The 15301-nt window shown below is 38.1% G+C and overlaps 1 protein-coding gene across 1 annotated transcript in view; it reads left to right on the top strand.

The window, feature by feature from the left end:
- Positions 1-537: 537 nt before the first annotated feature.
- Positions 538-15301, top strand: part of LOC147800178 (von Willebrand factor A domain-containing protein 3B-like) — a 40678-nt gene continuing 25914 nt past the window's right edge. The window contains exons 1-12 of the mRNA XM_087149042.1: positions 538-934; positions 1966-2196; positions 5925-6022; positions 6464-6714; positions 7340-7499; positions 8325-8494; positions 8735-8952; positions 9451-9653; positions 12133-12287; positions 12742-12880; positions 13199-13429; positions 13758-14101. Coding sequence (XP_087005168.1) covers positions 886-934; positions 1966-2196; positions 5925-6022; positions 6464-6714; positions 7340-7499; positions 8325-8494; positions 8735-8952; positions 9451-9653; positions 12133-12287; positions 12742-12880; positions 13199-13429; positions 13758-14101 — 2249 coding nt within the window. The 5' untranslated portion in view covers positions 538-885. The remainder of the gene's footprint in view (positions 935-1965; positions 2197-5924; positions 6023-6463; positions 6715-7339; positions 7500-8324; positions 8495-8734; positions 8953-9450; positions 9654-12132; positions 12288-12741; positions 12881-13198; positions 13430-13757; positions 14102-15301) is intronic.

The following is a 15301-nucleotide window of genomic DNA, read 5'->3' on the forward strand; positions in this document are numbered from 1 at the left end:
CGTAGTTTGGTTTGAAGTAATACGTGATGCATAAACGAGAGGGAGAAAATGGGCCCCCAACATTCCAGACAAGCTCCGCCCACATGGAGTTAGTATTTGCAAGTTAAATTTTATTCAGCGACTTATCAATTAAAGTACCCTTCCCACATTGATTCAGAAGTTTGTTTACCTGTGTCTATTAATTTGTACTGATGAATATTTCAAAATTTAATGTATCTGTTATTGCTCATCTGAGATATCCAACAGTGCCCATGCCCCCGATACACCTGCTTTTGGTTTTACCCGCTGGAAAATCAACAGCCGGTTGTGGTGTTGGTTTGTTTGCTCGTTTATCGTATATTTCATGAACCAACATTACTGAAAAAATAAAAAGTAATAATTTATCGTTTCAACTAGATACTTGAATGTCTTAGTTTTGTATTTAAAATATCTTTCGCAAGAAATGTGTGCGCTCGGTATGAATATGCTGTTTTTGCACAATACTGGACGAGGATGTCATTTAACCTTTGATTGATTGGCCGAATTTGTGTACCCAGACCTAGGCAACTATCTCGCGCATGACAACAGCCATTACAGCAGTGACTGAATTGGAAGCTTTACCATCTGGAGATGTGAAGCTTTTCCAACGAATGCTTTGCATACTGGAGGATTTTCTTACATGGGTTTTCATTTTCCTTGTAGCAGAGGACATTTTAATTGAGGAACAGCGGTGGGTTTTCCTGTTTGCTGGTGTTAACGCAAGAAACTCGCGAGTTAGAAGTCTGGAAAAACGCCGGTTCAGATCGTCTGCTCCAACCACCTCCTTCTCTTTTGGTCTTGTACTCAAGCAAGTGTTTACATGCGACTTGCGAATGGCAGTTCTTGCCGTAACATCCGGTGCTTACCATGTATGAGATAAACACTGAAAATGTGCGTTATTCGTCAGAGATGGAAAGTGAGTGTACATTTTTATAACGTCTACTTCGTCGTACGTTGAATGTGCATTAGGCCTCATGGCCCGCTAAAATTCTAGCCGTGTCGTAAATTCCAGCCCGTTTGAACATGTTGAACATGTTGAATTTATGGTAAGGTCTGAAAATTAAAATTGTGCACTTTGAAATAGGTTCTAGGAAATCCGTTTTGTGACGTGTACATGTATTTTGCCAATGTGCCCTTTCATAGAATTAGTTGAAAGACTTAGCAGTTGGAAAGAACACACACATGATACATGTGATGAAGGATAACCCTAGGCCCTAACGTCCATTATGGTATAGTCGTCAGGTCCCTAATTTTGCCACTTATCGTCAGGTCAAATTGGTTTTCACAGTAAGTGGTGAAGTAAGGAACCTGGCAACTGTACAGTCATGGACATTTGTCAGCCACCATTTTAATTTTAATTCTCACAAAATTTGAAATGCTTCTCCTTCTAAACATCCTGTTCATTTTTCAATGTTTTGTACCATAGGCGTAATTAAGGTTCTATTGTACAAATATTATCCACCTTTCCACAACAAAAGCTGAAGTCGACCAAGTACATATATACACATACAGTATACATGTCCTTATCCAGATAATTTTGATATTATAAATTCTTCTTCTCCAGTGTTAATTTTCATTCTTCAAAGTCATCTAAACTAATTTGTGTTCTTGAAGCTTAGGGATTTATATGCAAAGAAAGTTGTGGTATTTGTGTATATTGATGCCATTTTTCACATGATAACTTATAATCCTTCAGCCTGGTTTTGCAGTGGTGGGTCACAAGTAAGTCAGAATGATGCTTCCTTTCTTTCAAGAGTTTTATAAATATGAAGTCATTACTAATATGTATTAGACAAATGTTCAAGAGGGGATCTGCTAAATGTACATGTAACCATATTAAAAAGAGTGTAACCATATTAAAAAGAGTTGTATTATGCAAGTAATATCATATTCGTTTCTGGCTGTATTCTTACATGTATCTTGCATTGATTTTGTTTTAATTTACAGACCCAAAATTTGACCTTGGACCAAGACGTAAAAACAACAATCCTCCACCTGATGTCAGCAAAGACGACATAGCATCAGTTATTAAACTGAGACCTCCTGCCAAGAAAACTTGGGAGCCTGATGTAAGAGCTCTGATCTCCACCAAGAAATGGCTTAGTACCTATGGGCTCAAGAAAAACCGTCTTACTGTGGATCAAATCCTGGCTCAAGTCGGATTCAAGCACAGCGATGGTAGGTTGTAAGCCTTACATTAGCGCCTACATGAGGCTCTTACATGTACATACTTTGCAAAACACACTTTTCTTTCCTCCGTTATGGTTTAAAAACTTTGAACGGTGGCTAGATTAAAGAACCCAACTGCCAATGCAATTTAAGTATTTTTAATGTCCAATTCAATGTGATTTTCGTTTCTTTTGTGCCATTTTAAGGGCATTTTTGCACATGTTTTACTTCTGTGCTCGTGCAAATTTGCATGTAAGCAAAAGTCTGATGCCATCCACTGCAAAAACCAAAGTTTTTCTGCCATTTTACACAAAAATGTGAAAATAGCAAAAATTTGCCAGCATTTACTTTGGTGAGTAATTGTTTCAGGCCAGTATGCAAATTTTTTTTCGAATGTTCTCAGCGAATTTGAGATTTACTATTTCCACAGAACCACACCCCCACTGACCATCACTGCAACAGTATCCACTTTTGAATGGGAAAGTATAGAAAATGTTAAATCTTTAAAAAGGAGTGTCCTTTTTCATGACGGTAAACAAGCGATGTCTGATAGTATTTCTTTATGGACATTTAAGAGGAATAGAAAGTAGCACAAAATATGTTCTTCAGTAATATTCACATCCTGGACTCTTTAAAAAAACCATGCCTTATGTCAGTGTTGGTGTATTCAGTTGATCTGCAGGATTACACGATCAGTGTATTATTGGTCAATGTCGGACTACATGTACGTCTGTACTGCCCCTTCTCCAAATAATCCTTCAGAAGCAAGAATAAGAAAAAAATTAGTTCAATCAGTGGTGACGTGATCAACAGATGTTGTCGAGCAACTGATAGCCTAGCGTCATTGAACAAACATGCAGTAGTAATTTATACTTCACCTACCTTGCAGTGGCCCTTGAAAAACTAGTTTATCAATTGCGGACAAAAACGTGTGTCTGTAATTAAATTGTATCCAAACCCCAAAATGACATGCTATCTCTGAGTCTATGTACTCTGTGAAATACAATATCACAGTTATTATTGTTGTTAATTTGCCCAGTTGCATTTCATATTTTGTGGATGCACAAGTGTTTCAGTTATTTTTGGTGTTATTTTCCCATTTTGTTATCATTCATTATCACAAAGCTTTGCTTCTGAATTGGACTGGATGATTAAACACAGTGTATATATTACCCTTGTGGACTCGGGTCAATATTCACAGATTAAACATGCAGTGTTGTATAATTATTACTTGTAAGTACTAGGTTACCATTATCTTTGTATACTACACTCTGTGCTTACCAGTTGTAGGCCTGTTGTCATGGAGATGAAAAACAATTGGAAGGCCAACCTGGTGCTGTTCAGTTCAACTGCTCTAGTTTTATTAAAATAAGCTATGGCAAGGCATGCTAAACATGTTATTTTTCCAAAACATTAATTTTTTTAAAAACACTTGCTCAGCAAAACTGTAAGAAATAAGCTTTTTTGTGGAGGGGAATTGTGGGCTACATGAGAATTTCTGATTTGTCAGCAGTTATTTTTTTTATGGGGGGGGGATCTGTTTATAAATGGAGTTGGAGGGTGAGGCCACAGGTCACATTACCTTGTCTGGGACACAGCCCTGAGCCGGAATTGTATTCATGTTTTATCACTGAGTTGTGCCTCAGAGTTGTATGGTAACGTGGATTTCTCGGATTAAATTTCAAATCTCAAGACACACATTTGTCCAACTGAGTAACAACATAGCAACACTAAATAGAAACCATTATGTTCAATTTGAATGAAAACAGACAGTGAAACTCCATGTACATGTACCTGGTTGTGCTACTTAACGTCATACCGTTGCCTGGGGAAAACAAACAAACAAACCAAACACAGAAACAAAAATGAAACAAACAGAAAAGCAGTCCCTTATTCAAACTGGAATTATTGTGGTGTTTTGGCCAGTTACGCAGGTACATGTAATTAAGAGTTTATTAAGTCTTGAATCAAACAATCCACCAAGCATGGGTCATGTACATGTAGAATACAAGAATTGGTAAACTGAACTAAAATTGCTTGAGCCAAAGTTCGTAAAATGTAAGGTGCTGATTCCTGCCAAGCAATAACTTCATCTTTCAGTTTCAATCAGGCAATGAGCTATAGTGTGTGGCAGCTTTTCACACCATTAAAGCTTGAACATGGCTCTTTTTTTACGTGAAAAACATGGCTTATAAAGTAGGATGACCACAGCATGTGTGTCCAGTTTGAGAAACTGCTACATGAACCAATAATAATAATGTAATTTATAGTGCGCAAAATGTATAAAAATGTTCTAATGCGCACAACAAAAAACTACATGTACCAACAATTAAAATTATTAAATTTAGCAATTAAAAAATAAATAAAACCCACAATGCATTACACAATCAGAAAACATAATTTACTACACTTAAAATGAACCATGAAACCGTAAATCACTCATAAAAAGCTGCCTTTAATAAGAAAGTTTTCAATTCCTGTTCAATGCTGCCTGTAATGAAAATGAATAGCTTAGTGCCATGGGAAGCTCTCACTCCACGAAAGAATTTCCACGAATGTCATTCAGCAATGATTATCAACGGCAATCCTACTACAACCAGTGCTCAGTTAAGACTCAAATACATACAGTTCTCTCTTTATCTAATGTACTTGCATTGTCTACAGTATTCATCATTTATTATTCTTCAATTTTTTAGTAAGCAATGGAGAATCTTCATAAGTATTCTGAATAATGTCATGGTTTATGTAAAAAATATTAGTGGAGACCGAGTTTTGAAAATAAGACTTTTTTGGACATACATGTACATGTATTTAGTCAGCAACAGATATTTTGAAAAAATCAGAAGGTACATGTACATTTCTCACTATTCTGAGGACATTTCAAAACTGAAGGTTTGCACAATTAGTAATGACAATTACGGAAAATCAGACTTTTATAAAAATGATTATTAAGATTATTTGAATGTCATTTCACCAGAAATTTATTAGGAAAAAACATAAAGAGTTAAAAAACATAAAGACATCCATGTAATGCAGGCAGTCTATAGTTGTATCCAAGGTCTGTTGAGATTGTTACTAAGTTACGTGCTCACAATTTGAACCTTACTCTTTCATCGTGCCACCTTTGTGTTTATTTCCACTCATTTCCTGCAAAGCTTTTTATCAGTGATTGCTGGTTCATCAATGATTAAATACATCACTTGTGGGCTGTCTTGTCATCAGAGTAAACAGATGCTGGGACCAAAATGAAACTTGAGATCTCATATAATTTTTAATGAGGTGATAATTTAATGCGGATGGCAGTTCTTAAGGGGCCATATATCTTGCAGTCGTAATATAAGGTGCACGAAGCAAGTAAAGAATATTTTGCAAATCAAGCGTCAGGGTAGTGTAAATGCTTTTTCCTATAAGACAATAAAATCAGGAGCTCAGGTTCAAAATGCTGCAAAAACTGTCAAACAATGAGTGTAAGTTATATCCTGAACAGACTATAGTTCTTATCAACACTATAAATAAAATCAATGAAGCCATTAAAATGTTTCAGGATATTTAGTTGTTATTGTTTGTATTAGTGATATTATTTGAATGATAAAACTGGATTTTTTCTTACAAATTCCACAGCATTTCCCACCATCATAACAATTTAACCAAATATATGTAGATTACTGTATTTTTCCATTTTGCTGTGAGCTTCCAAAGACTTGAAATCAACTTTAGAGGACACATTTTATTTTCAGAGTATGACCGAGCGCTAAAGAAACCAGTTTGCTCAAGATATGGAGAGGGATTGTTTACCAGGTATCCTGCAAGAAATGGAAAAGTCTACAATGTAAATGTGAGTCAAGCATACAACAGACATGACAGACCTACATGTACGTGTACACGTATGTACATCCTAAAACCAAAGGTTGTATCAATTTGTCCCAACATACAACTTTTCCCCCTTATCACTATGATGTATTCAACATACTGCATTTTTCATGACATCAGCAACTGAACACAGGGTGAATTATTCGATCATTAAACTAATATTTATTTGACGTCACAGAGTATGGTCCTGTTGTTTCCCTAGCAACTGAAAATTGTTTGCAAGACAAAATTAATGCAACACTGTTTCGCCATGCAGAACTGAAATATCATTGGCAGTATGGAGAAAATAATTCACACAATGAGTTGCAAGCAGTTTCCTCATGTCATCAATATATTCTCAGTGACGATTAAAATTATGCTTTTCCCAATACAACATTAAATCCTACTCTGCATTGCACCCAACTAGGTCAAGGTTGGTAGGGAGAAAATCAAGCAACTTGAGAACAGCTTGCTCGCTGCCATCAACCTGTACAAGCGACGTATTGAGTGGTTGACAAGTGAAGCCCGACGGCTGTTTGGTGTAATTGAAGATCACTGTATCACCATTGTTCTTGACATCAAGACAAGCTCCCCTATTCAGTTTGATCACTGCCGTAATGCTATCATCAGGGTACTACAGGAACAAGTGTCCCAGATAGCAAAGTTTAACTTAATCAGGTAAGGAATAGAATTTCGGCCGAAAACCATTTCACAGTTCATCTTCAAAGCATATTGGAGTTCTTCAGACACTGATTTGTAAATTTTTATGAGTTTTTAAACTTTATTATCAATTGATTTTCATTCTTAATTTTGTGGACCTGTAGCACCATTAAGTTATATTGAATATATTCCACTCTGAAGTCAAAATGATTTAATTTAAGAAAAAAAGTAAACCATAGAGTTGGATCTGAACTACATGTACATGTAGTAACCCAAGTTTGCCATATTAGGTGCTCACAAGACAAATGTTGCTGGTACCCCTAATGAAATGACACTAAAACTGAGCAAGTCAAGATCAGTGTTGTATTTGAGTCCATCACAAGCCCCTGTAAGTCCATCACAAATCATTCAGTTATAAGCCAATTCACAAGCTATTCAAATGAGCTGTGACAGAAGCATTCCTTTGTCATTGTTCACCCTGTTACTTATGACTCGCCTTGTGAAGGAACTTGTGATGGACTTGTGAAAGGACTTGTGAAATCATTTGTGATGGACTTGAATATAACTGCAAGATATTACTAATTTGTTTCAAATATATGAATGATATTTCTTGACAAAAAATGTATTTTTTCACATATTGCAGAGCTGCACAGGACGTGGTGATATTTCAACCTCAAGCTGTCCCTGTATCCAGAGACAGTCTTCAAAATGCTATTGACTGGCTACATAACCTAGATAGTGTGGCTGAAACAACCAAGACTAGTGCCTGTGAAGGCATCAGAAAGGCATTTGAGGACAAAAATGTAAGTGTACATGTCATCAGACCAAGTATTGTCAAATAAATAACTTGTTCTATCAAGCCTTGCCAAAACCAGCAGGTGTTCATCTATTTCTCTTGACCCTCTCTTCTATTTTTTGCCAGGTTGGAAAGTTCATGCACAGTGTTTAAAATAGCAGAGTGGCAGACTTGTGAACATAGTTTAGGGGTCTTGGAATCCCCATTTATATCAGCGAATTATGTGACCTTTGAACCTTGTGCATGTCTTTAAGGCATGATTATTGCAGGGCCCGCATGCACACTTGCAATGTACATGTACTTGTAGACTTTCTAGATGTCACACCAGTCGGCCGGAAGTGGCCTACAATCATGACATGGTTATACTTTTGGGCGCAACTAGAGAAGTTTGGTGGACTTCCAAGTTTTCTGGAAGATTGCAGTTAGACAACTAGGTCGATGGACGCAGTGATGACTTCGGCAAGAATCAATCACATACATGTAGATTGTAGCATCTTGCACATATTGTCCAAGCAGTTTTCATCAGTGAAGGCAAAATAAAGGGAATCGAGCCCGTGTAAAGTACCCAAGTCTTGTGCCTGCCAAATTTTCTCTTTTTGTCTGGCCTCCAATTTCCCCTTCAGTGGCGGATGACTGCCACCCCTGAGTGACTGGCCGGGGGCCGGACCGCTACAATAGAAATTGCAGAAATTTCATCCAAGGGTGAACTGTTTTGTGATACTTTGTCAAATTATTTGCACCAGTGATACGGGATAATTTTCTGTTGTTGCACAATAAAGTCGCATCCTTCTAAGGAGCTGTTGATTTCAGTGAGTATTATTCTTGCTTACAGGTTGAGGCTGTGTATCTTTTCTCTGAAGGAAGTTCAGCCAGCACCAATATGGAGCTAACATTGCAGAAGGTCCGAGATGCTCCACTACCTGTGCATGTTGTAGCTTTCAACAATACAGACTCCATTACCATCAAATATCTTAAAGATATATCACGTTTGACTGGAGGAAGGTACGTCCTTATTTTAACTTAATTCAACATTTAAATCAATCTTTGAATGATACGTGATTGATGTACTTAACCTTGATTGCTCTGTGAAAGCTGAAAGGATTTTACTTTAGTTGGATTGGCATCAACCTCATAAAACACTGTTATGCAACAACTTGTCATCATACACATTTTAAATTGAATGAACCTGTGGGTGTAGCTGTATCAAACATAGACCCTTCAAAAATAATTTCCTTTGCATAGATTCCATGCATTTGCCTTCAACAAGCTTGATTCTGATGTGAGTGGGACCAGTGGATTCTCACTAGACAACAAGATCCTGATGGGGGGTGTACCTCCAGGGGCAGGGCCAAGAGAGGATGTGGTAGCTATGTTTGCTGAGCTTGAGGAGGCTAGGCATGCTCTGTCAGATGTACAGGTTTTGCTGGACAACACAGTGCCCGATGGAAAACCAGACAGTGGTAAGAATGGATTTATTGCAGAGTTTGCACAGAGAACTGAAGCAATTTATGCTCCTTTCTTGCCGCCAGTTGATGGGATATGAAATATTTTAAGACATAACCTACTCTGTAAATGTGGGTCAAGTTCAAGTGAAAGCAGCTGCCAAGCAGAAAACAATTACTTCATCAGTATTATGTGCTAAATAGGAATCTGCTGACTGTCATTCACAGGTTATAGTCCCTACATTAGATCACATTTTTGTTGCCTTTTTTTTCATGGGCAACTGTCCTGTGCTTGGCAAATTTGCATATTCTAAAAATATTTGTTGTGGTACGTTTGTTGTCAGGTGAACCCACAATTAGTGGCCTAATTACTTCCTTTACATGAGGATTACAGAATCGGCACATCTAAATGTTGTCTTTGATCATAAAATTTTTGAAAAAAGAATGCAGCTTGGAAGAAACTGAATAGTTATTGCAGTATCAGAACGTGTTGAAAACATTTTTTTTAAATTTCAGCTCGCCTGTCTATACAAAACGGTGATGTTCCTGGCAGTAGTGAACGTAGTGAGCAGTACATGAGCTCCAAGGAGTGGCTGCACAGACATGGTCTAAAGCCTCGTAAACTGGACCTCTATGATGCGTTAAGTCTCTGCTCCTTCAAGCATTGTGATGGAGTTGTGGATGTGAAGAGACCTCCAGATGATGAATATACTGATGCTGTGAGTTTAGTGGTGTTCAGCATATTTCTCTTGATGGAGACTTAGTGAAACTTCTTTAGTAGAATTTCATTAAGGCGTGCGGTCAAAATACAAACGCTTTTGAAAGCGTTTGATGCTTTGTAAATGCTAAGCTCCACCGATGGTCAACACCGAACAGACGAACGCTTCAGCGAGGCTGGCCAAACCGTTCGCTTATTGCATTACCGCATCAAGGGCTCCTGCGGTCTGGTGGATGAGTCACGACAATAGCCTTTTACTTAACTTCCCGATAAAACTTGTGTACTGAGCAGTTTTGTCGCTTATAAAGTGTAAAATATCTGCGCTGTCGGTTTCCAGACCAGTCTTTTCAGGTCTCGATACCCTGTAATCTTGGTAGATGTATTTTGTCTCGGTATCGTGAGTCAAATACACACCTAATTGTATACCTGCAGAATTGATTATACTAACACGAAATAGAACCTAAATCGTACCTGACATAGTGTTCTGTTTGTCACAGTATAGTTATAGATAAAACCTCTTTTTCCCTGTGTGCAAAACTTGGCACTATGCTCTCGCAGGTGTTCATGTGTAGGATCGAGGAAAACACGTACGCAAACTACGCGCTTTCCACTTAGCGGCCGCAACTGCACGATTTAAGGATACATGCTTTTTCTGGAAGGCAATAGTACATGCATTGTGTTTTTGTATTGTTCTTTTGTACTCTTTTTATACTTTGTGGCTGCACAAATTTATGTTGGAAAACAAACATGTCGGGTTTTATTCTGATTTCTGGTGTTTGATTTTACCTATATTTTCGTTGAATCTATTTTCGCAAAAATAACCAAACACAATTCGCTCGAAATCTAATTTAATTTTGTATCCTGTACTGAAGGAGGAAAGTCCTAATTGAGCATGCTGTTTTTTCTATTTGTACATATCTTACAATCGTTTTGTTGAGCCAAACACCTGCATCTGGTTGGCAAAATACGGTCACACCTCTGGTGGTAACTTTGTATGGAATGTACTCGTAAACGAACTCTGGGGAAACAGTTTAGAAAAAATGTATTCAAATCAAAGTTGCTCATGGATGGGGAGAGACAGGAGATCAATTTATATTAATATAATTTTAAACAATATTTAAAAAATATTGTACAGGCCTATGCAGCATGTTCGTACCGAGCTTTTTGATGTCTCGGTGTGCATTGTACATGTACGTGTACATGCGTGTACATGTCCTAACCCCAACCGATCTGAAGTTCGGCAAAAAATTTCCAAACCATGTCTGAACCAAACCAAAAATAAACCTTGACATCTTCTTGCAGCACTATTTGATGCGGAGTTTGACTTTTTTTATTACTTTCAAAGAATTTTGGTACACCTGACTAAAATTTAAAAAAAATTCATGTTGTGTCTTTGTGGATATTTCCTTTCAGAGACGATAGATCAGGTCATAAAATGAGGCAACCGTGTTTGGCATTTCCCGTCACTTCCATACAAGCTTCAGGCCTTGCCCTAACTTTTTTCCTGGATAGCCCACGGGACTAGTAAACTTGGCATTTTACTAGCCCGTTTGGAGTTTTACTAGTCCGTATGCAAAAAAAAGAAAGCCCAAAATTGTTGTTAGCTTTAATACCAATGAAGAAAAAAAGGAAAGGAAAAATAAGACGCATGATTTGCTGTATGCCACATGCACTTGTAGTTAAAGGTTTTGCAATCATGCATTTATTATCACCAAAAGCAATACATGTGTTTTGATCTAAATTTTAACACTACAGGTAGGTTCTGTACTGAGTTTTTCACTAGCCCACCGGGCAACCAAGGAACCAAGTCTAGATAGCCCGGAGCATTTTTCGCCAGAATTTGTACGCCGGGCTAGTACTATTTCGAGGCCTAAACTTCTTTATTTCCAGTCTAAAACCACTTAAAGATGAACATTGATCTTGTGGCAATGTCTTTTTGTCATGAATTACCCACTCAAAACGTTTCTGAGGCTAGAACAATGTCTGTAGCCTAGAAGGCAGTTGATTTTGCGTCTCCATCAAAGGTGTTAATCACTAATCCTTACGGCTAGCCAAGGAGGGCTGACCGGGGTCACTGAAGTTCTCCTTGAATAGGATCTATTGTTTATAACTAGGACTGCATAAGCTACAAACTCCATTGTTGTCAGGGTTGCTTGTGAAGCTGGACAGTCCAGGGCAGACGGTTCTTTTCAAACCATTGAACTGTCCCAAACCAACCAACGAACGGATGAGGGGGAATTAACACCAACCGTTGAACTGTTTCTAAAGCGTCGGTATTTTGACCTTACACCTAAGTACATTAAAAGCTTTCTCCACAAATTGATGAAAAATTTTTGACTATTGTATTTGCAAATTGATCATTCTGATTTTTAGAAATATGCCAATGAAAGTTAAAGTAAAAGTGAAGGTCTGATTAAGACAAACATTGCAAAACATTCACCTGTTTAATTTTTTTTTATTATTTCTCAAATTTCATGCAGGCCACGAGAAACAAACTTGTGAATGCCAAGTACTGTGATAAGTTCTGCCATGTTACTTGGAAGGATGGGTCTCTCAAACATGTACACGTCACAGCCGACATTCATCGAAATTATGAGAGGAAAATGCTTGTAGCTCTGGAAGACTACCAAAGAAGGTAAAGAGCTGTTTTCTAGCTTTTTATTTGCACCTTAATTTTGAGTTATTGTGGGTGGGATGATCACTGATTTGGTACTGCTCGTCCATAAGGTCTCGAGTTGAACCTGTAAGGAAATAAAGAAGGTGATTTTTAGTTTATAAATGCACACCCTATAAAGATAATGTCTAGAAACTATTGTTTGACAGGGAAGCAGAATACCATCACAATTTTCTGTCTTACATTTGGAACATAATGAGGCACTAGTGTTTGGACAGGCCTTACTGCTTGCCCCAACATTGGTGATCAGCATTAGCTGCTAGCAGGATGCCAGGACTATTAGGATTTGTTATCTTGGACTGAGGTTGTTGGATGAAGATGAACAAATCTCATTCAGGACACTTATACACTGAAGTCTGAATTTATGAATCAAAGCAATATGAATTGGAAATGTTTACATTCATGTTTTCTCAAGGATTGACTGGTTGCAGCAGGGTAGTAGAGAGTTGTTTGGGACGATCATTGAGAATGAAGTTTACATCCTGATTGATACATCCAACTCAATGGAGAACCACCTAGGACTGGTGAAAGAAAAGCTCCTCAAACTCATGCAGGTCAGTCAGATGGGACATAGCCATCCAAGATTAATGTTTATGACGGAAATCAATCCAAACTTGTTGGGAATTGCACCTTCTTCTTTTCATCATATTTGTAGTTAGGTAGACATCACAGCCATGTTTCAAACTCAGGCCTAACAATAAAGAGCTTGTTTTTTGAGAAATGATGAACTCTTAATACTTTGAAGTACCTGGAAGCTTTTGCAACAATATTTTGGAAGTATTTCCAGTCAACAAATAACTTTGTTAATGTTATTGGACTGAAAAGTGATGATGCAGTAACAAGCATGTCTTTTCTTTTACTGCCAACAATAGGAACAACTTCGACACAAGTCTCGTTTCAACCTGGTCAAATTTGGTAGTCGGAGCATGTCATGGCGGGATCGTATGGTTGAAGTCAATGAATCCAGCTTACAGGGTGCATGGCAGTGGGTCCGTAACTTGTCCATCAGTGGATCAACTAACACACTGGCTGCCTTGAAGACAGCACTGAGTGATGTCAACACTCAGGCAGTATATCTACTGACAGATGGCAGGCCTGATCACGTGAGTAGGAATTTGAAGTTGTGAGCTTGGATATTTTCATTATCATTCCTGTACACTATGACATTTTACAAAAGAGGACACCATGTACCCAAGTTGAACAGGAACCTAAATTTCCACTCATAACTGTAATTTACTTGCTGTCTACTTTTTAAATAGGCCCCAGAATACAAATAGTCACTCAAAGTATTTTTCTGTCAAACCATTTCTACATTCCATTGATGATATCATCTGATTTGTAGGATAGCAAACTTCAAAAGGACAGATAGATACTTCATTTTCACTTACTGCAATTTCTGATTGTTCCCTTTCCTTTTATTTCCATTTACAGCCTCCCAAAACCATCCTAGCCCAGGTACAGCTTCAGAAAGCTGTTCCTATCCACACCATCTCCTTCAACTGCAATGACCGTGAAGCCAATGACTTCTTGGCTCTGCTTGCTGCAGACTCTGGAGGGCGCTATCACTACTACTCAGATGAGCTCCTTGGTGTCTCTCCCGAGATTGCAGGTCCCCAGCCCTATGAAAGTGAGGATGTCCGACTGCTGAAGGAGGAGATAAAGAAAGGCAAAGATGACATGAAGAAACTGGCTGATCTTAGAGCACAGTGTGCTCTGCTGGACTGGGGGAACTCTAGGAGTGAGGAGTTAGGATGTGGACGAGATCATGGCATCAGGTCAGTTGGGTTATCTTTCATACAACTAACTTTGTAAAATTTCACTCAACTTTATAACAAAATGAAATTCCCCTTCTGCTTCTTAACCACTTGCTGCCGGGGGCAGTTATCAATGTTGATGATTCTGGTCCAGGATAATTATCATTTTTTTCTTTTTTGTTTTCAAAATTCTTAAAAAATTCTTATCTTCATTTACTAGACATTTACAAACACATGAAGGACTGTCTTGTGTCCACTCTAGCCTGACAGTCAACATCTATTGATGCTGGAGTATTTCAACCAGACCTGCTGCCTTGTAAAAAGAGCCCAGAAATTGTGGTGTTACGTAATATTCTTTTGTTCACGAACTTGGCTCATTGCGCTGCTGACCTCTTTTCAATAGGGGCCAGATTAGCATGCAGTGGTGCTGTGTGGCTCATTGCTTCGATGGTGGAGTGCTTTTGTCCCCGGTGGTAATCCGCTCACTCTAAATGCCCCAAACCGTGGTATACTGTTTCAAAACAAGGCTGGATTATCTGCACTTTTGAGAGTGAAAAAGTTTTGATAATGCCCAGCAGCCTGGTCTTTTGTTCAGAGTACGGTCCTTTGTTACAGGGCCCTGTTCCCTTTGTCCGAGTTCGGAGACCCCGGTCACGCATATAAAGCATACGTGTTCGGATCCAGAATCACTGGCAGGAAGTGGTTTAAGCTGCATCGCAAACGAATAGTGTTGAACATTGCATGGCCACTAATGCGGCACACTTGATGTTTTTGCTTTAGTGCCTTGTCACAACAATTTTTTACCTAAAATCATGCAAAACTCCCAATACAAAAATCTTGATTTTACTCACCTGCTATAAAGTTCTGACTTGATTTTCCATTTTTCTTGAAGTGCAAGATGGACTCTTGTAAATACACCCAAAAATACAAAAACAACTCTTTAACAAACTTGTGCTTTATGTGGCGGTAGTAATACTTTATTAGAATTTAGTAACTTGTTTCTGTAGGGATTTTACAAGATTTTTTCGAGTGTAGCACATTAGGGAACACTCAGATAAATTCTTGCCCAGTTTCTGGACTGAAATGTCCGAAATTTCATGACATTGAAATTGTTCTCAAAGGTTTGAAAGCCTGTATTATGAAGGTTATAGTACCAAATTAACTTGAATTTTTTTCAACAAGAGCTTTGGGAATACTGTATAAGGGAAGTGGATTGAAAGT

The sequence above is a fragment of the Acanthaster planci genome, linkage group LG02 (genome assembly GCF_054643075.1).
Source record: "Acanthaster planci isolate LZ-2023a linkage group LG02, COTS_SCS, whole genome shotgun sequence".
Classification (NCBI taxonomy): domain Eukaryota; kingdom Metazoa; phylum Echinodermata; class Asteroidea; order Valvatida; family Acanthasteridae; genus Acanthaster; species Acanthaster planci.